A 26,265-nucleotide genomic window follows, 5' to 3' on the forward strand; every position below is an offset into this window, starting at 1 on the left:
AGGGGTTGCAGGGGAAGATCAGGGAGAGCGCCCAGGGGCTGGGCGACGTGGAGGGGGCCAAGCGCAGGAGACCCCCTGCCCACTGCCCAGGAGTCCAGCCAAGGCCAAGGGTATAGGGTGCAGGGCGAAAGCAGTCCTGGGGCCCCACCCCAGTCCTTCCCTGTCCTTGATGAACCCGAGGCAGAAAGAGGCCAGCGGGTCCCCACCAGCCAGGCCAGGACCTGCAGTTGGCTTTTCCCAGAGACTCCTCCTCCGCCTCCTGTCCCTCCAAAGGACCCTCCCCAGTGGCCTCCTGTCCACTCGGATCCCCTCACGGTCTCTCCAAGACCCAGGCTACCACCAGACAGGGAAGCAGGTTGCCTCTAAAGTCCTGGGTGGTGCCCCAGGGTCCTCTCCTGCAAGTGGAAGGGCCTCTCGGGCGCCTCTAGAATGGGGGATGCGGGGACACGGGGTGAGAGGTAGGGTGGGGAGCTGTCCCCCAAGGGCCCCGCGCAGAACCGCGAGGTCCACTGCACCCTCGACACCCTAAGAGGCCGCCTGCCCCGGGTCCTCGTCGCCGGCTGGCGCCACCCGCCTACGCCCCTGGTTTGGCTCCCGCCCCAGCGGGAGGCGGGCGGGAGTCCCGGGGGCCGGTGCGCTGCGGGCGGCGGCCGCGAGGGGCGCTGCGGGGGCCGCGGTTAAAGGCCGGGCACGGGGGCGCGCGCTCAGAGGGAGCCGCGCCGCAGCCGCCGCCGCCGCCCCCGGCTCCCCGCGGCTGACCGGAACCCGGTCGCCGGGTCCCTGCGGCCCCCGCGGACGCCGGATCCCGCACCGGACCCCAGCCCGGCACCTGGGCTCGGCTCCGGGAGCGCGCGCGGGCGGGCGGGCCGGGGGCGACATGGGGAAATTCCAGTCCAAGCACGGTGAGATGCGGGGCGGCGGGCAGGCGGGCAGGCGGGCAGGCAGGCGGGCAGGCAGGAGGGCGGGCGGGCGCCGGCCACTCACTGTCCCTTCCCTCTCCCCGCGCCCTCCGGCCGCGCCGCAGCCGCTGCAGCCTTCAAGCGGAGAGAGAGCCCCGAAGGTGAGCGCGCGGGGCGGCGGCCGGGGCGCGCGACTGCCACCGGCGCTGGGACCCGAGCACAGAGCGCGACGCGCTTTCTGCCTTCGAGGCCTGGGGGGCGGGGGAAGGCGGGGAACCTGGCCTTGGGGCCTCCGGGAGCGCACAGGTTTCCCCGCCCCAGACCGCGACCCCGGCCCCCCGCCGGAGCCCCGCGCCCCAGGCCGCGCGGCGAGGGGTGGGCGCGCCGGGCGGCGGGGCGTCGTGGCGTCGTCCAGGCGCAGCTCCCGCGGGCTTACCGGGCGTCTCCTTCCCTCCTCGGTGCCCCGTTTCCCGCGCGTCCGCCCACGGGGCCGCAGGGGACAGCTTCGTGGTGTCTGCGTACCTGGGTGGCCGCAGAGGCACGGAGGAGGCGGAGCGGCGGGGCTGCGTGGAGCACGGCACAAGGGACAAGCAGGTAGGCGTGGTGGGCCCGGCGGCCCCGCTGGGGCCAGGGGACCTGAGTAGCAGCGTTGTGCCCTCTGACCCGGACCCAGGACCCCAGGGCAGAGAAGGCGAGGGCCCCGACGGCCCAGACGGCCCCTCCCTCTGCGGGAGGGGGGATGTGGCGCGAGGCCTCACTCTCCCAGGCTGGAGGAGTGGGGGCAGGGCTGCGGAATGACCTGCTTTGGGCTCAGTGTTCCGCACAGCAGTGGCGGCCAGAGTTGAAGGCCGCCGTGCTGCCCCTCTGCCGTGTGGGTGACCGCTGGCCTGCGGGGATGCTCACGGGAAAGCCAGGCTTCAGAGGGACAGCCAGGGCCACCCGGGCTGCAGGTGCTGTCAGGGGCTGCAGGGGTCCCACTCAGGACCCAGCGCCCCTGAGAGTGGATTTGGAAGGTGTTCCATCCAGGCCTGGGGCACCAGAGGGGCCTTGGGCAAACCAGACTGCGCACGTTCGCCCGGGAGGAGAAAGAGGCCAGTGGATGGTCGCGGGCATTAGTGTGGACTGGAGTTGGGTAGGTGGCCACGCCAGGCGACTGAGACCCCCTCCTCGACCACGGCTTGCTCCCCTCAGAGCCCTCTGCAGACAGAGTGCAGCAGCTCACGGGCACGTCAGCTCTTCTTTTGGAAAGACGCTTTTCTGGCCGGTTGATAAATGGAAAGTTCTGAGTGTATTTGTAAACACTTGTGTGGCCTCGTCCTGAGAAGGGGCCCAGATACGCCATGAAATCAAACACACACTAGAGTTACGCTTCCTGCTTTCTGGGGGTGAAATTTTACTCCCATACCTGTGAAGGTAGGAACTCCATTTTACAGTATTTGCTGGGTACATCATAGTAAGGTTGCATGGACATTTGCTCCTCGGTACCAGGGGCCGCCCCAGCTGGTCTCTGTCCCTTCTTTGGGCTGATTCTGTTTGCCTGGGCAGGTGGGTGTTGGTAACGGGATGGTGTTTCCTTCCCGCTTGGTCCTCCTGTGTGTAGGAGGCGGCAGGTAATCCAGAGCGGTCGAGGGCATGTCCACCACCTAACCCTGTCCTGCCAGCCACCCGCCTGGGGGCGTGGGCACGGTGGGCCTTGGAGCTCTCGGGCGGGGCCGTCGTTAGCTCAGGACGCGGACAATACAGCAGAGCAGGTCCCACACGCAGGCGGTGTTCGTCCCCGGGCTGCGGGCTACGGAGACGGAAAACAGAACGCTTCCGCTGTGGCCGCGGGCTATAGTGCCAGGTTACGATGGTTTCTTAGGCCAATGGACTCCATGCTCTCGGGACGTTCTTGAAAGAACAGTGTGGGGTTTGGCTTGGGTTGTTCCCTTGTTATTTTGTTCTCAGCTGTGGTCTGAATGTTTGTGTCCCCCCCAGAATTCATGTGTTGAAACCTAGTCCCCCGTGTGATAGATGCAGAGGATGGCCTTTTGGGGGTGATTCGGCCCTGAGGGCAGAGTCCTCACGATGGGATCAGTGCCCACATGAGAGCCCCAGAGCACCGCGCGGCGTTACAGGCAGAAGGCCAGGTCTGCGGGCCCCTCGGTCTTGGACGTCCAGCCTCCAGGACCGTGAACGATGAATTTCTGTTGTTTATAAGCCACTGGTCTGTGGTGTGTTGTTGCCGCAGCCTGAATGTCATGCGACAGCCTCATTTCATGACACCACAACGTAGAAAGAAAAAATCTCAGAATAAGGGATGGGCCTTTAAATGTAATACATTTTCTCTTTCCTCGCCTTTTCCCATCTTTTCCTCATTTGGCCACGGGGCTGTGAGCCATGCTGGGAGTTTAGACCCCCCGGCCCAGGTGCTCAGGTGTCTCGCTGCCGCACCGCTGACCCCCCTCGCCGGGCACCTCCACTCCTGCCTCTGCCCGGAAGTTGCTCTGTCGGGGGACATTGGGATGTCAGGTCCTACGTTCCGCCTGTTTCCGGTCCTTCCCCTTGTGTGGTGTCCGGAGCCCCGTCACCGTCCCTGCCCTTCCAGGCGATGTCCCAAGGAAGGCCAGCCTGACTGTGCAGTGCCCCCAGGACACCTGACTGGGGTCAGCAAGGGGACACGTCCTCCTTTTCTGAAGGCCGCCCTCCTGTGCTTCCACGCAGGTCAGTCCTGGTGCGCCGTGTTGCCACAAGAATTGTCCCAAATGACCTCGTGGAAATTAAGTGCATGCCCACCATCTAACTCTCACCTGCCCTCACTCACCATCGCCCCCCCCCAAAATAAAGGAAATGAGATTGATTTTGCCCACTAATTAGTGAGTCATGCTGGCTCCTGGTGCCTACTTAGTGCACGTCTAATAAGGTGTCCGATAACTGTGAGTGTTTTCGGGCAGATAGATGCCCGCTTCACGATCTAGAGTGGTCCTCCTCGTTGATTCTGAGAGATGCTGCCTTGCTTCATTGCCAAGGGGCCCCAGGGGCCTGGGGTTGTGCAGCTGCCGGCCGGTGACGCGGGACATTGGCAAGAGCGGCACAGAGGATGCAGCAGGGAGTGACTGAGGCTGCACGTGCGTTACAGTCGGGAGGAGAGACGGCGGTCACAGCGTCAGCGCCTGACCGTGCTGTTCCAAAGGTGGGGCCGGCGGAGGCCAGGGCGAGGCCCTGTGGGGATACGGCTGCCCCTCCCGGGCACGTGCTCACTCGCCATCCGCCCGTCTGATTTCTCCATGCTCCCTGCGGGGCGGGAAGAGTCCAGAAGACAAGAATCACCACTAACAACTGAAACTTTGTTGTGACTCAAACACAGATGTCTATTGAGTAAGCCCAAGAAAGGGAATTCCAGCCGGCTCCAGAGGCGTGGGAGGCGCCCCGTGGCTTCTGGATGCCCCCCTGTCCCCCGCCCCCGCCCCCAGTCACCGTGGAGCCGTGGTGTGCGGCGTAAACCACACGTTACGGGGCTGTGTCCTGTCCTGTGGATGCCAGGGCTCCTCCTCAGCTGTCGGGCCGCAGCCACGGGGAAGGAGTGGCCTGGGTGGCTTCCAGCAGGACAGGTGGTGGCGCCGTAGCCACCGTGCAGCTCCACAGGCTGACCCCTGGCCTTCCGTGACCCGCGCTCTGGGGACGCGTGATCTGTGGAGTCCTGGCCTGTGTGGGGCGTCTGGGCCCCACTCCAGGACCAGCCAGGGGGGCTTGGCTTTCTCTCAGGGGCCCGCTGCGCACCCAGGGCCCTGTTTCTGCCCTTGGATGTGGCCTGGCCGTGTGTGAGGCCAGCACAGGTGCGCACGCAAGCCTGGGGGCTCCTGTGGATTTGGGGGCAGCAACCACAGGCCCGAGGGCCCAGACCTCACAGGTCGGCAGGGAATCCCCCCAAGGTCGGGCGGTGTCAGTGTCCCTCACCCCGCCCAAGCTTGCAGAACTGCAGATGGCCTCCCTGGACCCCGCTTGGCCTACGGATGAGCCAGGTGGTCCTGACTGATCCGCCTCTGGGGAGCCGCTGGGCTGGGGACCCTGGAACCGCAAGGCCGCTTTGCGGGAAATGCCTGGAGGGGGCGGGGGAGACGGGGTGGCCTGAGGACCCCGGGAGGGAGCCGGCTGCTCTGAGTGTGTCCGGGCGCGAGTGGCCAACGGGTGCCTCTTCCTCACCTGGAAACCTGGGTGGCTGCTGTCTGCAGGCGGGCCTCCCGGTGGTGGGGGGGGAGCCACCGCGCCCGCCTGGCTGTCCCCGGGGGCGGGGGGTGCAGGAGGTTGGGGTCGTTTGTGGGCCTGCAGCCAATGGCATTTGACGACCAGGAGGCGCTGAGGGCACGCAGGCGGGCCAGACGCCATGCACGTGGCACCCACCCCAACCAGGTGCCCAGGGCGGGCGTGAGGGCAGAGCATGGGCCTGCCTCGCACGTGCTCTGGCATCCTCGTATGGGTGGCAAGGACTCTGGGATGTGGACCTGGCGAGGCTGCGGCCGGCGCCCCGACCTCAGGGCCCGGGTGGTGGATGGAGTTAGCCGTGGCAGGGCCGGAGGCGGGCAGAGGCTGTGCCCCAGGGCAGGACAGTGGTGGACGGAGACACCGCCCTCGGGATGCTGGTCTCTTGAGAAGCCCCCAGCTTCTGCCTGCCCTGGGGACACGTTGGCACGTGACACTGACCCACCACTCTCACGTGTGCCCTTGGGGGCAGCCGCAGAGAAGCCCCACGTGCAGACCAGGGGTGGTGCTCGGGCGGAGGACGGGGAAGTTCATGGAGCGCCCCCGCTCGGGGTCACTGTGCTGAGAGGAGGGGCCTGCAGGACGGCGGGGGGCCTGGAGCAGCCCAGTTGGCTGCTGGGTGGGCGGAAACATCAACTTTGCAGAAGTAGAAGAAGAGGCCTGCTGTCACCCTGCTTTGCTCAGGACGTGACTGGCCACCGTGGGAGAACCTGGTGCCACATCCAAGCAGCACCTGTCCCTTATCTCGCCTTCATTTTCCTCTGTGGAGAAGTAGTTAAGTGAATGACTTAGAGGGGTTTTGTTGAAGTCTTGCCTGTTATCTTTTCTTTAAAAATCCATGCCAGTTCGCAGTCTTCAGAAGTCAGCCCTCAGCCCTGGTAGCTGTCTGGCCGAACTGCCAGCTTTTAAAGGGGGTGTGAGCACAGACCCAGATGCAGTGGTAATCCAGAGTGTCGGTGTGGCCCCGGCCCCTGGCCCAGCAATGCTGCGCGACCGACTCAGAGCCCTGGTGAGGAGTGAGCCGCGTCCTTACAGCCCTGACACTGTGGGGTTCGAGGTGAGCTTAGGGCGATGAGTGTCAGTGAGTAGGTTCTGTCCTGGGAACTGAGACCCCACCGTGCACACACGACTCCTGGCCTCCGGAGCGATCTTCCTGGGCACTGAGACCCCGCCGTGCACACACGACTCCTGGCCTCCGGAGCGATCTTCCTGGGCACTGAGACCCCGCCGTGCACACACTGCTCCTGGCCTCCGGAGCGATCTTCCTGGGCACTGAGACCCCGCCGTGCACACACGACTCCTGGCCTCCGGAGCGATCTTCCTGGGCACTGAGACCCCACCGTGCACACACGACTCCTGGCCTCCGGAGCGATCTTCCTGGGCACTGAGACCCCACCGTGCACACACTACTCCTGGCCTCCGGAGCGATCTTCCTGGGCACTGAGACCCCACCGTGCACACACGGCTCCTGGCCTCCGGAGCGATCTTCCTGGGCACTGAGACCCCACCGTGCACACACTACTCCTGGCCTCCGGAGCGATCTTCCTGGGCACTGAGACCCCACCGTGCACACACTACTCCTGGCCTCCGGAGCGATCTTCCTGGGCACTGAGACCCCGCCGTGCACACACTACTCCTGGCCTCCGGAGCGATCTTCCTGGGCACTGAGACCCCACCGTGCACACACGACTCCTGGCCTCCGGAGCGATCTTCCTAGGCACTGAGACCCCACCGTGCACACACTACTCCTGGCCTCCGGAGCGATCTTCCTGGGCACTGAGACCCCACCGTGCACACACGGCTCCTGGCCTCCGGAGCGATCTTCCTGGGCACTGAGACCCCGCCGTGCACACACTACTCCTGGCCTCCGGAGCGATCTTCCTGGGCACTGAGACCCCGCCGTGCACACACGACTCCTGGCCTCCGGAGCGATCTTCCTGGGCACTGAGACCCCGCCGTGCACACACGACTCCTGGCCTCCGGAGCGATCTTCCTGGGCACTGAGACCCCACCGTGCACACACGGCTCCTGGCCTCTGGAGCGATCTTCCTGGGCACTGAGACCCCACCGTGCACACACTACTCCTGGCCTCCGGAGCGATCTTCCTGGGCACTGAGACCCCACCGTGCACACACTACTCCTGGCCTCCGGAGCGATCTTCCTGGGCACTGAGACCCCACCGTGCACACACTACTCCTGGCCTCCGGAGCGATCTTCCTGGGCACTGAGACCCCACCGTGCACACACTACTCCTGGCCTCCGGAGCGATCTTCCTGGGCACTGAGACCCCACCGTGCACACACTACTCCTGGCCTCCGGAGCGATCTTCCTGGGCACTGAGACCCCACCGTGCACACACTACTCCTGGCCTCCGGAGCGATCTTCCTGGGCACTGAGACCCCGCCGTGCCCACACGACTCCTGGCCTCTGGAGCGATCTTCCTGGGCACTGAGACCCCGCCGTGTGTGCCGAAACAGACTAGTCTCTCATTTGAGCAACAAAGTGACCGACAAGATCTATATTTTAGTTTCATCTCCCTCGTTGGCAGCACCTGTTCTTCTTCAGCCGCCGTCACCTGGGCGGCCAGTGCTCGACCAGAGCTTGCCGGCAGGGCAGCACGGCCGTGGCTGAGCCAGTCCGCAGACCCTCCCTGGGTGGGGAGGAGCTGGACGGGGCTGCCCCGCCCCTCTGCCCCGCCTCTCTGGGGGTCAGGAGTTAGGTCAGGGGTCCCCAGTCCCCGGGCCGCGGAACCAGGCTGCGCAGCAGGAGGGGAGCAGCGGGCGAGCCAGCGAAGCTTCACCTGCCGCCCCCCGTCGCTCGCGCTACCGCCTGAGCCACCCCCACCCCCCGTCGCCCCCCGTCGCTCGCGCTACCGCCTGAGCCACCCTCACCCCCCGTCGCCCCCCGTCGCTCGCGCTACCGCCTGAGCCACCCCCACCCCTCGTCTGTGGAAACATTGTCTTCCGCCCAGCAGCCCCTGAGGCCAGAACGGTTGGGGACCGCTGGGTTAGGCCGTCGCTTCCTCCGGAGGTGAGACACCGAGGCCACGCACGTCCCCTGTTCTCACTCCCGCCGTATGGCCGGGGGCAGCCACCCGGGCAGCCCCAGCGAGGCTGTCAAAGAAATACTGCCCACAGGTAACGACCGGGAGCCCCGTGAGGTGGCCCCTTTGAAATGGGGGCGGCTCCCCCACCCCGCAAAGCCGTCCTCTCTCCCCTTGTTCGCGGGAGGCGGCCTGCGTGGTGGCCTCATGGCCACCCAGAGCCCGCTCTGGGCCTGGTGCTGCCCGCCGGTCACTTGCTCTCAAGTCTCTGGGCCACAGCCTGTGCTCCGTGGCTCGGAGGCCACACGCCTCCGCTTGGGTCCTGCGAGGAGGGGTGAAGCGAGGGACGTGCGGAGAGCAGGAGGGGAGCGGGCGCTAGTGCCGCGGGCCGGTCTCCGTCCTCACTGCCCGCAGGGGCGGTGGTGGATGGCAGCCCACCCGTGGGCAGTAAGCGTGACGGGCCCGAGCTTCCTGGCTTTCACCCCAGGGCCCTGTGAGCTGCGCCCGCAGGTCGCAGCCCCCCGAGAGGCTGGGTGCTCCAGGCGGGGGTCACGGTGGCCCCTTCTTCTCCTTCTCCCTGAAGAGGGCAGGCCTGTGGCTGCCGTCCCGTTCCCGGTCCCCGGAGCGGAGGCTCGGCTTCGCAGCAGCGGTTCGGGCCCGGCCAGGCACGGCCCATCTCCTGAGTTTGCCCTGCGCTGGGATTCAAGGGAAGCCGCCTGCTGGGTTGCTGCACGTCGCTGCCCCCGGGCCTCGGCCCCTCCTGGGCGTGAAGTGGGGCCTCTCCCAGGTTGACCCTGCATCAGACAGTCGCTGGGTTTGGAAGAGAAAGCCTGAGTCGAATGGAAGCTCTTGAGGAGGATGCCGCGGCCGGAAGCAGGCCTGGCGTGCGGGTCACCGCGGGGCCGCCGGGTCGGTGACCAGCCCCCAGGGGTGCGCGGCGGGCCTGCTCTCTCCACGGGGCCCGGACGCCTGCTGCCCTTTCTACCCAGCAAGGTGCCTTCTGGACAATTACGTGTGTGGAGCGAGGGGCTGACAGCATCGCAGCGGGAACCCTGGCTGCTGGGAGAGGAGGAGGGTGCCCGGCCCTCACAGGGAGAGGTGGCCTCGGCGATGGGCCGAGTGTGGGTTTCCTGGGGCAGCCATAACAAAGCCCCATGGACAGATGGACAGGCGGACGGACGGGGCGACTTAAACGACGGACTGCTTGTCTCCGTCCTGGAGGTGGAGGGTCCAGGTGTCCACAGGCCACTTCCCACCAGGGCCTCGCTCCCCTGCCTGGAGGCACCGCCCCTCCTGTGTCCTCCCAGGGTCACCCCCCTGAGATGTGACGGTCTCTTCGTCAGGACACAGGCTGTGGGATCAGGGTCCGCCCCGGTGACCTCATCTCACCAGAGGGCCTCCGCGGTGACCCCACCTCCGCACATGGTCACCTTCTCGGGAATTGGGGTGCAGTGTGGCCCTGATGGGCTGTGAGGCTTTCCTCGGCTCAGGACCGGCTCTGTCCCCTGCACGTCCACCCTCCACGTCCACCCCGTGCAGGCCCCGCCGCTGCTCTGACAGCCGACACTCAGCCAGCTTTCTGGGCTCTGCCGTCCCAACCAGGCCGGCGGCTTGAGTCCCTGAGCTGGTGCATCTCCGGGTCGGGGTCTCCTGGGGAGAGAGGCCCGAGGGGGGCCTGGGCCTCGCACAGGGGCGGCTCCCGTGGCCACGCTGACCGAACGCTCCTCCGCCCCCGTGCAGCGGCCACCTTTGCACCCCAGCTGGGAGCTGCACGGGCGTTGCTGCTCCGGGCCAGGGTCCCCTGCAGCCCCGGGTCCCCCTGGAAGGGCTTCTGGGGGAGGGGACCGCATGCCTGCCTTTCTGGTTCCTGCCTCCAGAGCTGAGGTCTGTAATCGTCTGGTTGTTGTGCTTGGAAGAGGGTGGCTATTTCTACGCTGGTTCCACCGTCTCCCTTTAACAGCTTTTGTAAAAGAGCCTCCTCTGTTCTCTGGAGAAGAAACCCTTGAAACGCACCTCCCTCTCTGAGCACTAATTTCCTTTCCCTGCGACCAGAAGGCAAAGAATCTCTAGGAGGACCGGGCCCTCACAACCCACGGGTCTAAGCCTTGCCCGTGGGGGTGTGTATGCAGCTCCCAGTCTCACCCCCTCCAATCTCTTCTCAGAAGAGAAGGGAAGCCCCCCTCCCCCCTCCCTTCTCCCCTTTCCCCCTCCCCGCCTTCCCCCCCCTTCTTTGGGCTGTAGGAGGTTGGCGACCCCATCCAGAGGCCAGTGCACCGTGACATCCTGGGGCACGTTGCATCCTTCTGGCCTGAGGGCCATCTGCTCAGATCTTTCTCCCCCAGGAAGATGGGGCTGTCCCTGTCTGGGGGGTTGCAGATGCCCACGTGTACACCCTAAACCCACGAGGTGCTGGCCCACTGCCCTGGGGTCCCTGGATCCTCAGGTGAGGGTTGGGCAGACCCCAGACCCCACCGGGAGGCGTTGGGAATTCTTCCTGAGGGAGGCTGGACCCGTGATCTTACCTGTGGTCAGCAGGCACTGGGGCATTTGACCGTGGATCTTTCTGGAGTTCTAGGTCTTTGATGGCTAAAAGCACACGTTGGGAATGCCTTAAAGTTAAATATTTTAAAATAGTTATGTAAAAGAGCAGCCTTGGGCTCCCTTCGTTGGTCTCCTAGGGTGGCCGTGACAAAGTGCCACCAACTGGCCGGCCTAAAATGACAGACGTTTACTCTTTCTAGAGTGTGTTAGGGAGGTCGGACCTCTGACACTGAGCTGTCCCAGGGCTGCGCTCCCTCTGGAGGCCCTGCGGGGGGGTCCTCCCTGCCTCTTCCAGCTTCTGGGGGCTCCAGGCCCGTGAGAATGTAGTCTAACGCTGCGGATTTCCACTTGGGTGCGAAAGGGATTCCGGCAGTTTCTTTCCGCGAGCTGGTCGGAAAGAGGCCCTGCACCTCGTGGCCCGCAGGCCCGTCCTGGGCACCTGGTTTCTGTGTCCAGGGCTCGCGGTCTGGCGCCCTTCCCTCCTCGGCACGCGCCCCTCTGGCCCTTTGGCAGCTACAGGTCAAACGTCTCCGTTGGCCTCTCCCCGGCCCAGGAGAGCCTGTCCGGCTGCCACTGGGACGTCCACTCCCCACAGCCTGGACAGAACTCCCGATGTACCCCTGGGCCTGCGTCCACAGCCTGGCCTGCTTGGACAGCCCCGTGGTCCCCGGGCCCTCGGTCTCTGGCACCCCCATCGCTCAGCAGATCTGCCAGCCCCCTGGTCGGCCTGGAGTCGAGAAGTGCCCATGTGGGCCGCCTGCTGGGCCTCTGCGCTGGCCAAGTGTCCACACGCGGCCAGGTAGGCACGTTCCTCCGCCCAGAGCCGCCTGCTGGCCCTCGGAGCCTGTGCCGACTGACTCCCGCCTGCCTCCCGGCCACCCCCTGTCCGCTCTGCCGGGTTTCACGTGTTGCGCCGGCCCCTGGGATTTTTGCTCACTCCTTGGCCCGAGCCCTGCCGTGGACGTCTGGCCTGTCTGGGGGGCCTCAGGCTGCCCACCAGGACTGTCCACCTTGCCTGTTTCAGACCCCTGCCCTCCTACCTGCCCGACTGAGTCATCTTCCCAACACCGGCCAGCTGGAGCTGGATCACTGAGGTCCCAAGGGTCCCGGGCTGGGGAAGCCCCGCTGGGGGGCCAGAGTCCAGCTGGCGACCTCTGTGACCTCGGCCGATCACCACGTGTCCACCTGTGGGTGGGGGTGGGATTTGGGTGCTCCCGACCGGCGCTGGATGTGGTCTGTATCCACACCGCCCACAGCGGTCACTGCCGGCCACGCTGGTGCCCGGAGTGTGGTGAGTGACAGGAGACCTGGATTTCTAATGTGGTTTCATTCATAAATTTAAACGTAAGTAGCCACATGTGGCTGTGGCTGCCACGTGGACAGCACAGCTCCAGAAAGCTCCATTTGATGTCTGCTAAGCCCCGGGGCCCCTCCCCCTGCAGCTGCAGTTTGGAAAGTGCAGAGCCCCAGTGAGCTTGGCGGGTCTCATGTATTTCAAGGAACCATCAACGGCCAGTGTCTGCAGGCATAGGCAAATCCCTGCTCATTTTTGACCATGCTGGAGGTTTGGGTTTTAAAATTGGCCGGAATCCTTTTAGATGCAAGAAAGCAAAGCAGATCATTAGCACCAGGGGTTCAGTAGTTTTTGTTTGGCAAGCATGTAATGCACCTAAATGTACAAACACACAAATAGGAGAGAGGACCATCGGAGACACACACTTTGGCTCGGAAAGGAGGATAAACTTAAGTCCAGGAACATTGACTCCCCTCCGTCCCTCGCTGGGGCCGTGAGAAGGGTGAAGGCTGTCCTTGGTGGTCCCAGATCCAGATGATACACCGCGGTCTGCTTCCAACCCACAGAACCCTCTCCCCAAAGGGGTGTCAGCAGAGCAGCAGAAGTGGTGAGGAATCCATCTCACACCACAAATTAAATTAATTGGCGGGGACACTGCCGAGGGCCCTGCTTTATAATCCACGGTGGAGCTGCCGAAGGGCCCACGGGAGAGAACACGGGCGGGCATGGCCGTGCAGCTGATCGTCTGTGTCACGGCTCTTCCCACACCCTCATGTAAACATACCCACGGAGTCAGAGGTGCTGGAGTTTGTGGGTGAGGAAGGAGGACAGTGAAAGGATATCTTGGAAGAGAAAGTCTGGGGTCCAGACTCCACTGGCATCAGCGTCCACGGCTACTGAGTACACGGAACCCTCCCGGACTGCCCGGGCAGCAGGCTCAGGGCTCCTCCGTGGGACAGCGCACCCTGCGTCTGCAGCTGGTGTTCGTCTGGGTTTTTCTGAGTCACACGGAGATCCCAGGTGACTGTAAAGGGCGAGCAGAGGGTGCTGGGGTGTCTACGTGGTGGGGACAGCCCCTCCAGGGGGACTGCAGTGCCCTGGGATGGAGGACCCCATGCCCACCCATGAGCCCGGGACACCTGCGCCTCCTTCGAGGCTTCTTAAGGAAAACCTGGAGAAGGGCTGTGAGGCAGGAGCGGGTCTCCTGCACTCGGGGTTCTTCCCACGCTCCCCAGACTTTCCCAAACCACGAGGCTGCCCTGGGCCTGGCGACGCTTCTGAGACGAGATCATCGTTTAACAAAGAGGCTTTTCAAAGGAAGAAATGCAGATGGTCAACAGGCACACGAAAAGGTGCTCAGTGGCGCTAATCATCAGGGAAATGCAGATCAAAACCACGAGGTGTCACCTCCCACCTGTCAGGATGGCCATCATCAAAAAGACGAGATAACAAGTGTTGACGAAGGTGTGGAGAAAAGGGAACCCTCGTGCACTGCTGGTGGGAATGAAAATTGGTGCAGCCCCTGTGGAGAACAGTATGGGGATTCCTCAAGAAGTTAAAAATAGAACTACCACATGATCCAGCAATCCCATTCCTGGGTATGTATCCAAAGAAAGCAAAAACACTAACCCAAAAAGATAATATGCAGCCCCACGTTCACTGCAGCACTATTCACGATAGCCAAGACACGGAAGGAAGCCACCTCAATGTCCATTGATGGATGAATGGATAAAGAAGATGTGATGTATCTATACAATGGAGTATTATTCAGCAATAAAGAAAAAAATCTTGCCCAAAACATGGATGGACCTTGAGAGCATTATGCTAAGTGAAGTAAGTCAGGCAGAGAAAGACGAACGCCGTATGATCTCTCTCGTATGAGGACCAGAAACATGCAAATATGTGTATAAACCAAACTCACATGTACAGAGACGAGAGCGCTGATTGCCGGGGCTGGGGGTGAGGGTGGGAGGAATGGGTGAAGGAGGGCAAAAGGGTTAGACAAGGCAAGTGCAGGTCTCCTCAAAACACTTTATGTTTTTCATGGGTGGGGTCTCAACCCCGTTGCTTGAAGGGTGGGTTTAGGTTCCTGTGTGTAGGATTGGGGAGGGGGCGCTGGGCTCCGTCCGCTCTGACGCACGGGGGCCAGAAGCAGCCTCAGAGCCACGAGGCGGTGTTTCCACCTGACGCCACACAGGTGCTGCCAAAGAGAGGAACACCCTGATGACTCTCAGAGTACCCGGCCCTCGGGCTCCGGAGCCGCGACCAGGTATAAGCCTTTAGCGTCTCCAGCCTGTTTCTCTGCTGTGGGCACTGACGTCACTCATGGACGCGCGGGGCCTTCTAAACTAAAAACACAAATGCATGGGGTTCTCTTCCACTTTGGAGCTGATCTTCCTTTGAAATAGGAAACATGAGGCTTTAATATGAATGAAAGAGACGAAGAGTCCAGTGGTTTTTCCAGAGGAAGAAGTCAGATAGAGGAAGGTGAATCTGGGTCTGCAGCTCAAACCCAGGGGCATTAAACCTCGTCTGAACGGGAGCGGTGGAGGGCACGGCGGTTCAGGCATGTGGGGGACGAGGGTCTTGTTGGTATGTTGCATGTCGTGACCTCTGTGGCCAGGAAGCTTGGAGGGCAGCTGTAGGCGCTGGAAGGATGATCGCCCGCGATCTTCCGTGTTCTGTGAAGTTACTCGTTGTTAGCTCTGAAGACGGAAACAGGAGCAGGCACGACAGGGAGAAAATTCGGTCTGCAGATTTGTTGCAGAATGATTTAGTGTTAAACAAAAAACACAATTCCAGGGTGCTGAGAATTGAAATCACTGAAGACATTTTCGGCATATTTTATGGCCACTTCTCAATTATCTGGGGTAGAGATTATGTGTGTGGGTGTGTGTGGGCATGTGTGTGCCTACGTATATATATATATGTGAAGGTACATGTGCATGTGTGTGTGTGTACATGCGCATGTATATGTGTTTTCATGCATATGTATATGTGTGTACACACACGTGTATACATGTGTATACATATGTAGGGGGTGTGTGTGTGTGTATATATATATAGCTTCTCACTGACCCTCCTCTTATTATGTTTTCCTTGCACGTGTCTTAGGGTGGAGTTATTTCCCCAGCAGGTGGCCTGGGTGCCCTTCCCGCCCCCCTGTAACTTATTCACAGCCGTGGGCTGAGTCCCCCGTGGTGCGTGTTTTCAGGCCTTCCTGCCACGCGCGTGCCAGCCATGCTCCGGTGGGGTAGGGTGGCCTCACCCAGGAAGCAGGTTACGGCCTGTGCTGCCACGTGAGGTCTGTAGGCGTTTATCTTAGGAGACCCTTTGGTCCTCAAACGACTGAGCTTCTAGACCTTCAGTTCCAAATTCGGTTATTTCCCAGCCTGGTTAAGCGGCGCTAACGCAGGGGCACCGATGGGCAAATCTAGAAATGCCCCTCGGCTCCTGAAGTGCGGTTGTAGCTCGGGAAGCAAGACGCCGAAGGCCTCTGTGGTTGCGGGCAAGCCCCGCACCGCCCCTCCCCCGAGGCCTCGCTGTCCTTAACTTTCGCTTTGAAATCAGGAGCTCACAGCCACAGCCGCCGTGGCCCCTTGAGTGGAGACCCTCCGTGGCGTCGCCGCACCTGAGTAGGAATTATTAAGCCCCAGAACTGCGTCGTCACACCTGAAACTGTTCCGCCGCTGAAGCCGAGACTCCCACCACCTGGCGTTTCCAGACAGACGCGCTGGCCCGGCACCTTCCAGTCAGTTCTGCTCAGGCTGCCTCAGTTTCCCTTGCGGGTGTTTCTGAGATGTGTGCCCACCAGGCCTTCAGGCAGCGGTGTGGGCAGACCCCCTCTGCCCTCCGTTCTCTCCCACCTGAGGCCACTGTCCCCCCTCCTGCCGCTGCCCCACCCCGCCTCCTTCCCCGTCCACTCTGCTGCACCCCTGACCTTTGACTCTGGGGCGTCTCTCCCCAGTGTCCCAGCCCTTGGGGTTTCTTGAGCCCTGCCTTTGCCTTCTCCCGCGTGGCCCAGTTCTGTCCAGTGCATGGTGAGCCCAGGCCTGCCCACCTCTCACCCCACACCAATCCCGCCGCATCTGGCGTCCTGAGAGCCCCGAGCAGGAGCCCAGCTTCCTCTCCGGTTCCCCCACTTGGCCCAGGTCGCCCTTGCCTAGATCTCCCATCACCCCCGCCCCTTGCCCAGCCCCAGGCTCCCCCCAAACTGCCCTGAAGTAGCCTTGGTCACCTTGGGCACTGAAGTAGCACAAGCCCGCTGGGCACGTCCCCTGAGGACCCCGGCCTCCTCCCTGAGCCCCACGAGCCCCTGGCTGACTGGGGTGCTCACTCCGGCCCCGCATCTCCACCCTCTGCCACGCCCGGGTCCCCATCCTGGTCCCCAGCGGGCCGCCCACCACCCGGGGCTGTTGTTTGCAGGAGTAACCGCGGGTGGAGCTGCCGTCCGGGGGGGGGTGGGCGGCTGTCCTCGTGGCCTCTGGGGAGCTAGTTCCCTGGCCGTGCTGACCGCAGAGCCGGAATCAGGGTGGTTCCGACGGCCCCTTCCAGCCGTCCCCAAGGCCCTCCCCACGTGCCGCTTCGGAGCTACCTGCTTTACCTGCCCAGGGCGTCACCTGTCCAGGGCGGGGAGGTAAGGCCAGGCTCTGTCTCTGATGATCAGAAACCCTGCTGGACTGATCAACATTCCACGACGGCCGACAGCCCGCGAGGGGGGCTGGTGTGAGGAGAGCCCAGGGGCAGCCAGGGGGTGTGGCCAGAGAGGTGCTCTGCGCCCCTGGGAGAGGTGTGCTGGGGTGATGGGCGCAGCAGGCGCGATCCATCTGGCTTCCGAACAGGTGGGAACGCGTGGTGAACAGCACCTTCGCGATAGTACCTGTGACCCTGGGCGTGGGCGCCGCAGGCCCCGGACCCCAAGCGTCCTCCTGGCATTGAGGCCACCCTCTCCTGAGGGAGCTGGGGAGCACCAAGGGTCTGTTCTACCCGGAGCCATTCGCTCTGGAGGATGCCCCCAGCTGGCATGCTAGGTCCTCCTCCCCCCCACACCCCTCCCGGTGCTCCCCCAGGGGAGCCCCTCCCCCCTCCCTCCCCCTCCCCCTCTCCTTTCCCCTCCCCCATCTCTCCTCCTCTCTCTGACTTCCTGTGTTCTTCTCTTCCCCCTGCTTGGGCTCCCATCCACACTGGGCCCCCCTCCTGCCCCCACCTGCAGACATCTCATCTCGGGACTCCGGAATTCACCCAGTCCAGGCTCTCAGAAGCGGCCTTGAACTTACATCCCATGGGGCTGTATTTCCAGACCCCAAGATGCTCTGTGGGCTTTAGCTCCTGAGCTGCAAGGGGGCTGCAAACTCCTCTGAGGGGATAACCCATATTTTTCCTGTTCCAAGATCAGCGGTGGGGCCAGGGCAGTTCCTGGGGTGGGTGCACGCAGCCCGGCTCTCCCAGGGGGACCCTCTGGATTCTTGAGACAGCAGCGTGTCCTTGGATCCTGCACAGAAAGGAAATTGGACTCAACACACAGAGCTAGTTTTCCGTCCTCTGGGGAAAACTAGTTCTCAGAAACTCAGGCCTGGGGCCTCCTCGGAGTCTAAAGAATCCACTGTGGGAGCAGACGCGGCTCCCAGTCCGCCCTCGCGGTTTGCGCTGTGACCCTGGCTTTGGAGCAGGGCTGCGGTCTCCCACCCCTGCGGCCGGAGGAGGGGCCTGGTCGCAGCTGGGTTTCTGGCCAGTGTGCTTCCCTGTCTGTCCCCCGTTTCAGGAGAAGGCCCTGTGAGCGTGTGCGTGGGCGGTCACTCTGCACCCCGGCCTCGCGTCACTGGGAGGACAGCCGAGGCCGCACGGTCGGCGGCCGGTTCAGGGTTCTCAACCGCCTTTCGGCTTCCGGACGGTGCTGGGCTCGTTCTCGTCCCAGAGCCCACGACTGTTACCTTATATGGAAAACGGGTCTCTGCAGATGTCATTAAACGCAGGATCTAGAGATGAGAGATGGTCCTGGTGGCCCAAACTGCCACCAGGTGTATCTCTGTAAGAGGAAGGCGGGGGGCGGGGGGCTGACCCAGAATGGAAGATGCACCCAGGAGAGGCCGCGTGGCCACAGAGCAGAGGTTGGCGGGATGCGGCCATGAACCCTGGGGCCCCCAGGAGCTGGGAGAGGCAGGAGGGACCCTCGCTGGGGCCTCCGGGGGAGCTCCCTGCCACACCGTGGTTTCTGACTTCTGGCCCCAGAACTGGGAAAGGATACATTTCTTTGTTTTAAGCCACCCAGCTGGTGGCCATTTGTTACGGCCGCCCCAGGACACTGACACACTGTCCTCCAGGCCCTGTGACCCTTGACAGCTCCTGTTTGTTGAAGCCCAAATCCCGCAGACCCCCGCACTAAGCCCTGGTGAAGAATCTGGGTTGAATCAACCTGGATTTTTGAAGGAAACACAGTGCAGGTTTATCTGTTTGGAAAAGAGGAGATGCCTGCTCTTCCTGGAGCAAAACAAGGCCTGAACTAACCCCAAGGGCTGCTGCCTGGAAGGGCCTTGAGTTTTCCTGGCAGCATCTGCGGGGGGTGGTGGCGGAAGGCCGGGATGTGAGCCCCCGCCCGCCCCAAGGCTTGTCAGCTGCCGAGGACTCGCCACAGACCCGCGTCCACGCCAGGACCCCGGGTGGACCCGGGTTCAGGAGCCAAGCAGCCTGGTGGAGGCCGGGCACCCCTCACGGCCGCCTCTGCAGGGAAGCAGGCTCCCACGCAGGTGGGCGGCCACAGGAAGGGGCGACCGGGCCCGAGCGGCCGGGGAGCTGGGCTGCAGGATCTACCAGGAGGTCCCCCTGGGGTGTCGAGTTTGCCGCGGTCTGCAAGAGCCTTCCAGGACGCCCAGCCTGTTTGTCAGGAGCAGTTGCTAATCAGACTCTTTAACAGGCCGATGAGGAAGCAGATTTATAAAGGCCGTCTTTTCACACGCCCCGCCCGGTTCACGGCTCCGTGGGAAGAGCAGAAACTCCGGCCGCACCGTTTCCCTCAGGGCTCTTCCCGGGAGTCGGAGGGCGGAGAGCCTCTGCTCCGTCAAGCGTGTGGGGTTTCCAAGGAAAACGGGCGGCCCCGAAAACCTGGGAACATGTTTCCTAAGGTCGCAGAGGCACTGAATTTTTTTTTTTAAATTATTTATTTATTTATTTATTTTTGGCTGTGTTGGGTCTTCGTTTCTGTGCGAGGGCTTTCTCTAGTTGCGGCAAGCGGGGGCCACTCTTCATCGCGGTGCGCGGGCCTCTCATTATCGCGGCCTCTCTTGTTGCGGAGCACAGGCTCCAGACGCGCAGGCTCAGCAATTGTGGCACACGGGCCTAGTTGCTCCGCGGCATGTGGGATCCTCCCGGACCAGGGCTCGAACCCGTGTCCCCTGCATTGGCAGGCGGATTCTCAACCACTGGGCCACCAGGGAAGCCCAGAGGCACTGAATTTTGAAGGGATATGTGAATGTTGACATTTGGAAAGCGGACAGTGGTCAGGAGATGATCGTTTACATCACCAAAGGTTTCTCCTTTCCAATCACCCAGACATCCCCACATCCACGTGGCCTTAAACAGGAGCCCATCTCCTGCCCCTCAACCGGGCTCGCACGAGGGGTGGACGGCCCAGCGTCAACAGCTCTGGTGGATGGAGGGGGCACCCTGGCCGTGGGAATGTGCGGCTAGACCTCTTGGCTTTTCACGGGAGGCCAGGGCCTGAGCTTTTAGGTGGTACGTCCCAACACCTCTGTGCCTGTAGGCCTCACCTGGGCAGATGGGCCGTCCTGGGCCTTTCAGCAGGACCTGGCCAGGCCAAGGGCCGCTTGCTGGGAAGGACCAGGAATTCAGTTTTGTGCCGTGGCTCATGGAGCAGACGTCCTCGGGAGTCTGAGCTCAGGACAGAGGCACAGCAGGGTACGTGGCCTCTGGGGGCCGTGGCCCATGGGCCTGGTGGGCTCCCCCGAGAGCCCCTGCGGGTGAGAGGGGCGGGGATGGGACCTGGGGACCCTGCAGCGAAGGCCGCGGCCACCTGACGTTGACGTCCAAAGAAGGACAGGGAGAATAAAGCATCAGGATACGTGGGCCCTGGTGCCGTCCCAGGGGGCCAGCAGAGCGCCTGGCGAAAGGAGGGCCCGGCGGATGCCGGAGAGTGAACGCAGATGCTGCAGGAGCGAGGGGGGAGCTGCCCCTGCCGGGTGCCGCAGGGGGTCGGCAGGAGCTCAGGCCCCACGTGGATCGTAGAGCATGGCGATCTCGCAGGCCCTGCTGGCTGACATGGGGGTCCCGGGGCCGCATGGGGATGGAGCCCGTCACCAGGAGAGTCAGGAGGTGGTTGGTGCCGAGGACCATCCGGGCAGGCGGGGAAGCGGGAAGGCGGGGGCCAGACCGGGAAGCGAGGTGAGGTTGGAGGGTTCTGTATGCAGGAGGCCGGGGCTCCTCTGGGGGGGCAAAGGGGAGCGAGGGGGAGGTTGATGCTGGGGAGCGTCTGCAGCCGGGGCTCAGAGCAAGGGGGGTGCACGCCAGCCTGGGAGGGGCATCCCAGGAGGCGTGGGGCTGGGCCGCCCTGGGGAAGGCGCTGCGGCGGAGGCGGGGCCCTTGAGCGGGGCCATCAGAGATGGGGTGTCTGTGCACCCCGGTCGTGCTCGAGGGCCCCGGTTTTCGGGCCACTTAGGAGGTCACCCTGCGGGGAGTGGCCGCACATCTGGTCAGCAGCCCTGCGGGAGGTTTTATACGTTGCAGTTAAAGCTCTTGGCCCTTCTATTGCGCCAAAGCAGTGAAGATTAAAGGGCATTTTTGTGTAACCAGGACGGATTTGAAATCACCAGTCACAGGGAGCACGGTTACTTTCCCTGCAACGCTCTTTCTTTCCCTTGATTGCTCTGCATCACAGAGGTCGTTGTTGACTCAGGTCTTAAACACTGCGTGTTCTAACATCGGGGTGTACGTGGATGAACATTCCTTCAAATGTTCTGAACGTCCAGCTCTACTAGGGAAGGAGGTCATGACGGCTGTCGTATCCGTGGCTGATTAGGTACCGTCCTGGCCCGTTGTGTCCTTACTGTGTTTGCGATCATAGGGGAACGTCTCAGGGTCCAACCAAGGGTCTGTGCAGACCGTGTCTGTCTTGACCCTCCCCCAGCCCAAAGCATTTATCATCTTCTCTGTAACCAACACAATACGCCAAAAGCAAGTGCTCAAATTATTTTAAAACAAAAAAATGGGGTGAATTTTTGAACTTCCAACGTTTTTAAGCTCACACGTAGAGGGCCTGGGTGGGTCTTGTTTTCCCTTTGACCTCTCAGCCGAGCCAGGCGAGCGATGTGGAAACCCTGGCTTCCTGCCTGTCGCTCTGGCTCCTGGTGGCCGAGTCCTCCGGGCCAGCCACCGGCCCTTTCCCAGAAGTGGGTCTCGGGGCCTCAGCCGTTTCACCCCGAGACTGGCCCTTCTAGCAAGAAATGCTGTGCTCTGTTGCCAGCTGACCCGCAAGCCTCTGGCACCTGGTCCGGGAGCTAACCGCTGCTCCCCACAAATGCCTGGGACCTCAGCTGCGTGGCTTATTTTGATTTTACAGAAAAAAATTTAACCAAAAATCAGGTTTTTAGAAGTGACCGGAAGTTATCTTAACGTCCACCCGGGAGAGAGCTCAGCCCTGTCTTTGGGCGGGAGAGGACCTTGTGAGCCCGGGCGCTGCGTGTGCAGGGCGGTCACAGGACCCCAAGGACGCTTGGAGCTAGGCGAAGCGGGTGCTTTCGATGCCAGCAGGCTGGGTGGCGGAGGGAGTGGCGTCTTAATAATCGGGTGTCTTTATTTCTTATTAAAACAAGTTCACTGCCCACCTGGTGTGCTGAGAGAACTATGGAAGCAGCCTTATTCTGAAGGCTGTGACCTGGAGGGGGTTAGGGCAGGGGATTAGTAGAGAGGAAGATGCCAGGGGCACCTGTAGGGGCTCTGGAGGCAGACAGCAGGGGTCCCCCTCCTTCCTGGGCCCAGCGACACCGGCTCCACCCCGCATCTTCCTCGAGGCTCCGTCTGGGCAGCGATGGTCCCTGCACCGTCCGGGTGCTCCTGTGGCGCCCACGGCCGTCAGAGCCCCAGGCCAGGTTCCCTGACGTCACGTGCGTAGGGGCCCCATCACAGCCGGCATCTCACCCAGAGGAGCCCACGCTCTGTCCCTCGGCCCCGCCCTGCTGCACCCGGGTTCCTGGGGAGACCCCAGGGCCTGGGTGGGGGGGTCCCTTCCCCACGCAGAGCGGGACGTCCGGGCCGGTCCTCACTGAATTCACCCAGGGCAGCGCGTGCCCAGAACAGGAGGTGTGTGTTTGTCTCCTCGTTCCCATGGACCCAAGTATCTTAGGGCGTGTTTGTGGTTTGTGTTTGTCATCAAAGCCTTCTTCAAAATAATCAGTTTGAAAATCTGGGTAAAAGCATTCTAGGTATTTTTCGTGGTTTTTGTTTTGTTTGCTCTCAGAAAGAACAAGCTAGAGATGCAGAGCTGTGTTTGAGGATGGCCCGTGTCCCCTCCCCTCCTGCCGATGGACACGGTCATCCCGAGGGCACTGGTGGGCCTGGCGCGAGGGGCTGGGTCTGGCTGGTGGCGTCAGGCCCCTAGATGGGGAACCTTAGAGCAGGGACCAGTGTCACAGCCACGTGGGCTGAGCCGGCACCGGGCCTTCTGCTGTTCTGGTGGTGACCGGGGCACCTTGGGCCGGCAGAGGCTCCTGCAGTCACCGGCCAGGGCGAGGATGCCGCCAGGCGGCCCCCGCTCCTGAGAGCGCGGCCCCATCTCCCTGCCGCCCAGTTGGTCCCGCACGAGGTCCCTTCCGGCCGGGCCTGATCAGCGCCCTCCGAGGCACCGGCGTGGTGACAATGCTTCCCACCCCCAGTCTGTCTGCGTGACAAGGCGACAGCGGGACAATCTGACCCAATGATACTGCCACGTGGAGATGACATCAGGCCTGTTTGTGCACAGGTCAGGGCTGGTCCCCCGCCACCACCCGCAGGCTGAGGGGCAGCGGTCGGAAACCTCCACCATCCCCCGCGGGACCCTGAGCATGTGGGGTGTCAGGTGACCTGGCGGGGCAACCCCGCTGGGCCTCCTGCCGAGTTGTCTCCAGCCTGGGCCTGAGCCCCTGGGAGAGATGAGGGGCCCCAAGTGATCTGGAGATGCTGCGTCAGGAGGTATGATAGAGCCTTGGGGCCCAAGAGTCACCGGGGGAAATGCCAGGGTCCTGGGGGCGGCGCCGTGTGACCCGCCACTGGGACACTAGATGGAGCCAGGGTCTGAGGCAGCTTCCCTGGCCATGTCGCCCGTCTTCCCGTCTCTGTGCTCTGACTTTTCTGGGCTGTCTCCACGGGCCACGTGAACTTCTGTTCTGTAGCTTCCTGGCTGAAACACCCTTTGGATACGTTGGAAGTCTTGTCCCGTTTTTCCGTAACTGGTCTTGGAATCGGCTGTGGAAGCCGGGGGGCTTCTGTCTGTGCCCTCGGCCCGGCCACCCTGGAGGAGATGCCGTCCCCCTGCAGCCCCGGCCCCTGGGTTCGTGGGTGTTTTGGGGGCAGGTCACTCGGGTTCTTGCCCGGCTGTGACGGGAGATGCTGCATGCGGGCCAGGGAGCAGAGGACAGGCGGCTTCTCCTGTCCGCAGCCCAGGGTTCTGGTCTGTGCCCACCTCTTGCAGCAAAGGCCAGGCCGGAGCTTTGTTCTCACTGTGGCTGCGCCCTCGGGCAAAGGCCATGCCCCTTGTGCGGGGCTCCTGTTGAAGCCCTGGCACTCTCACGGGCACCATGTCTCGTCCTGGAGACGCTTCTCATGGAACCAGACAACATCCAGGGATGTGCGTGTGTTTTACTTTCAAAAATCTGAGGCTTAGTGAGTGTGGAGAGGTTGGTATTTCTAGACCAAGAACTCTTGACGCCCCAGGAGGTGGGGTCCGGTTCCGGTACCCGGAGCTCGTGTTGGGGTGCACACCGTCTGCCCTGTCCTTTCTCCCTGCAGGAGCTGCCTGGCGGGGACCCCAAGGAAGGACCTTTCCTGGACGACCCGTGTCCCCTAGAGGGTAAGTCCTGCTCTCCAGACCTCACGGACGCCACACCGTACCCCAGGCACCTGCCCCCAGGACACCCTGACAATGGGGACCACCCACGCCCCACGCTCCCCGACCTATCCCACCACACCCAGGCCAGCCCTGGCTGGTCGCAGGTCCCCACCGGTGGCCGTTGGCAGGTGCAAGCCGGGTTCCCCAGTCTTAAAAGCAAATTGTTCTTAGATGTGCTTAGAAACACATCTCACGTGGGCTCCGTCACATGGAGACGACACGGACTTTGGTCTGGGGGTTGGAGAAGCAAAAGGCGAATCTCAGGGCCTCTGCCCGTCCACGTCCCTGGAGACCCACGAGCCCGTGGGCCGGAGGACAGGTTCCGCACACGGGCGTTTTGGTGAATCCACGGGTCACCCGTGGGTGTGATGTGCCGCATTAGTGTAAGGCTGCCCAAAATGGTCTGCGTGTGAAGCATGACCACCCTAGTCACTGCCACACGTGTGCATCTGCGTGGAGCGGGTCCACCTGCGGAGTGTGACAGGTGACCACCGGGCTTGTCCGAGGGTCAGGTTCCGGGTGAGTGTTCTCAGCATTACGTGGGCTGGGAGGCCGACCGGCAGGGCTGTCTTCGGAGGGGCTCCGCGAGCCCTGGTCAGGAGCTCGGGCCCCGGGTGTCTCCTGGCAGCGGCGTGCCTCCCAGACACGCCCGGCTCCTGTCCTGGGGAGTGAGTGAGGCCGGAGACGAGAGCGCTCCTTGTGCGTCGGGCCCGGAGGTCGGGGAGGGGCCTGCCCGGTGCACAGGCAGCTTCCCAGGCTCTGGAGTCGCGGGCTGTTGGGAGACCGGACCGCGTCGCTGGGGAGGGGAAGCCAGACAGCGAGTGCAGCGACCCTCCTGGAGGCCCCTCGGGCCGGGCCGCCTGCCTGTGGGCCTGCAGGGCACCCGCTCGCTGCCCCAGGCTTCGAAGCCACTGCAGCCAGGAAGGCAGAGGCAGGAGCGCGCGTCCGGCCACGGCTCACCCCGGGGAGGGCCGCCCTGGCCTCCGCTCAGGTCCCTCGACGCCGCGTGTTCCAGAAGCCCAGGCCCTCAGCCCAGACCCGTCTGGAGAGGGTCTCAGGCCCGGCGAGGACTCGGTGGCCCCGGGGCCACACCCCCTCCCCAGCCCTGCGTCAGCCCCCGGGCCGGGCCAGGGGAGACGGACCTGCGCCACCCCTCTCGTCCCTGCAGTGGCCCTGCCGCCGGAGAAGGCCGAGGGCCGAGAGGGCCCGGGACAGCTCTTCGGCACAGACGATGGAGAAAGGGCAGCGAGCCGCGAGGGCCCCCGCGGGCTGGGCAGGCGGCGCCTGAACGTGGACGTAGGTCTTTGCCCTGCTCCCGCTCCTGCAGGCGGCCAGGCGCCCGGAGGGGGGGGGGCGCATACTGCGCTGACACGGGGTCCCTGCGCCCTGCAGCTCCACGCAGCAGGCTCTGCTGGGTGGAGGTGCCGCCGTGCACTCGGCCAGAGCTGGCCAGTGTGGCCCCAAGTAATTCAAGGCACTTCCCCAGCGCCAGTGCCAGCACCACGGAAATGATCCAGCAGTCGACCGTACCGACCTCTCACCTCCCCGCCCGCCCGGGAGGGAGGGGCCCGTTTCCTGGAGGGCAGGGCGGGGGTCGGGGGCAGGGCGGGGGTCGGGGTCCTGGCGCGAGGGTGAGGATGGCCCCGCCTGTCCCCGCGCACCCCTGCAGGCGCTCCAGTGTGACGTCTCCGTGGAGGAGGACAACCGGCAGGAGTGGACGTTCACGCTCTACGGCTTCGACAACAGTGGCAAGGCCACCCGAGAGGTGACACGCTGTGTCTGCGTCAGACGGCCCCTGGAGGGGCGCTGGCAGCAGACAGGCAACCATGCCCGCGCCTCCACGCTGGGACAGGCTGAGCCCTTCCAGGGTGGCAGGAGAGGCTGGCGCCCTTCATGGGACAGGCTTGCGGGGGGCGGGAGGGGAGCCACCGCAGGACCCGGGTCACCGGCAGAGCCGGCTGGAGTCCGCGTCCACTCCTGTGCCCAGCTGCTGTCTGTGCGGTTCCTGGCAGAGCCCTGCACGCCTGTCTGTGCCCCGGCCAGCAGCCCCTCCCCTCCGCAGGGCGGTGAGGGCCCCAGGGGTGACCCCGGCACTCTGCTGGCTTGCGTGTCCAGGAGGGGCAAAGTGCCTCTTGAAAGGAAGCAGACACGTAGGATG

At 63.4% G+C, this 26,265-nt stretch overlaps 1 protein-coding gene across 1 annotated transcript in view; it reads left to right on the plus strand.

Annotated features, from left to right (window-relative positions):
* Positions 1-738: 738 nt before the first annotated feature.
* Positions 739-26,265, plus strand: part of NKD2 (NKD inhibitor of WNT signaling pathway 2) — a 28,788-nt gene continuing 3,261 nt past the window's right edge. The window contains exons 1-6 of the mRNA XM_059916062.1: positions 739-902; positions 1,025-1,060; positions 1,396-1,493; positions 24,008-24,068; positions 25,276-25,403; positions 25,777-25,872. Coding sequence (XP_059772045.1) covers positions 878-902; positions 1,025-1,060; positions 1,396-1,493; positions 24,008-24,068; positions 25,276-25,403; positions 25,777-25,872 — 444 coding nt within the window. The 5' untranslated portion in view covers positions 739-877. The remainder of the gene's footprint in view (positions 903-1,024; positions 1,061-1,395; positions 1,494-24,007; positions 24,069-25,275; positions 25,404-25,776; positions 25,873-26,265) is intronic.

Source organism: Balaenoptera ricei, chromosome 3 (assembly GCF_028023285.1).
Source record: "Balaenoptera ricei isolate mBalRic1 chromosome 3, mBalRic1.hap2, whole genome shotgun sequence".
Classification (NCBI taxonomy): Eukaryota; Metazoa; Chordata; class Mammalia; order Artiodactyla; family Balaenopteridae; genus Balaenoptera; species Balaenoptera ricei.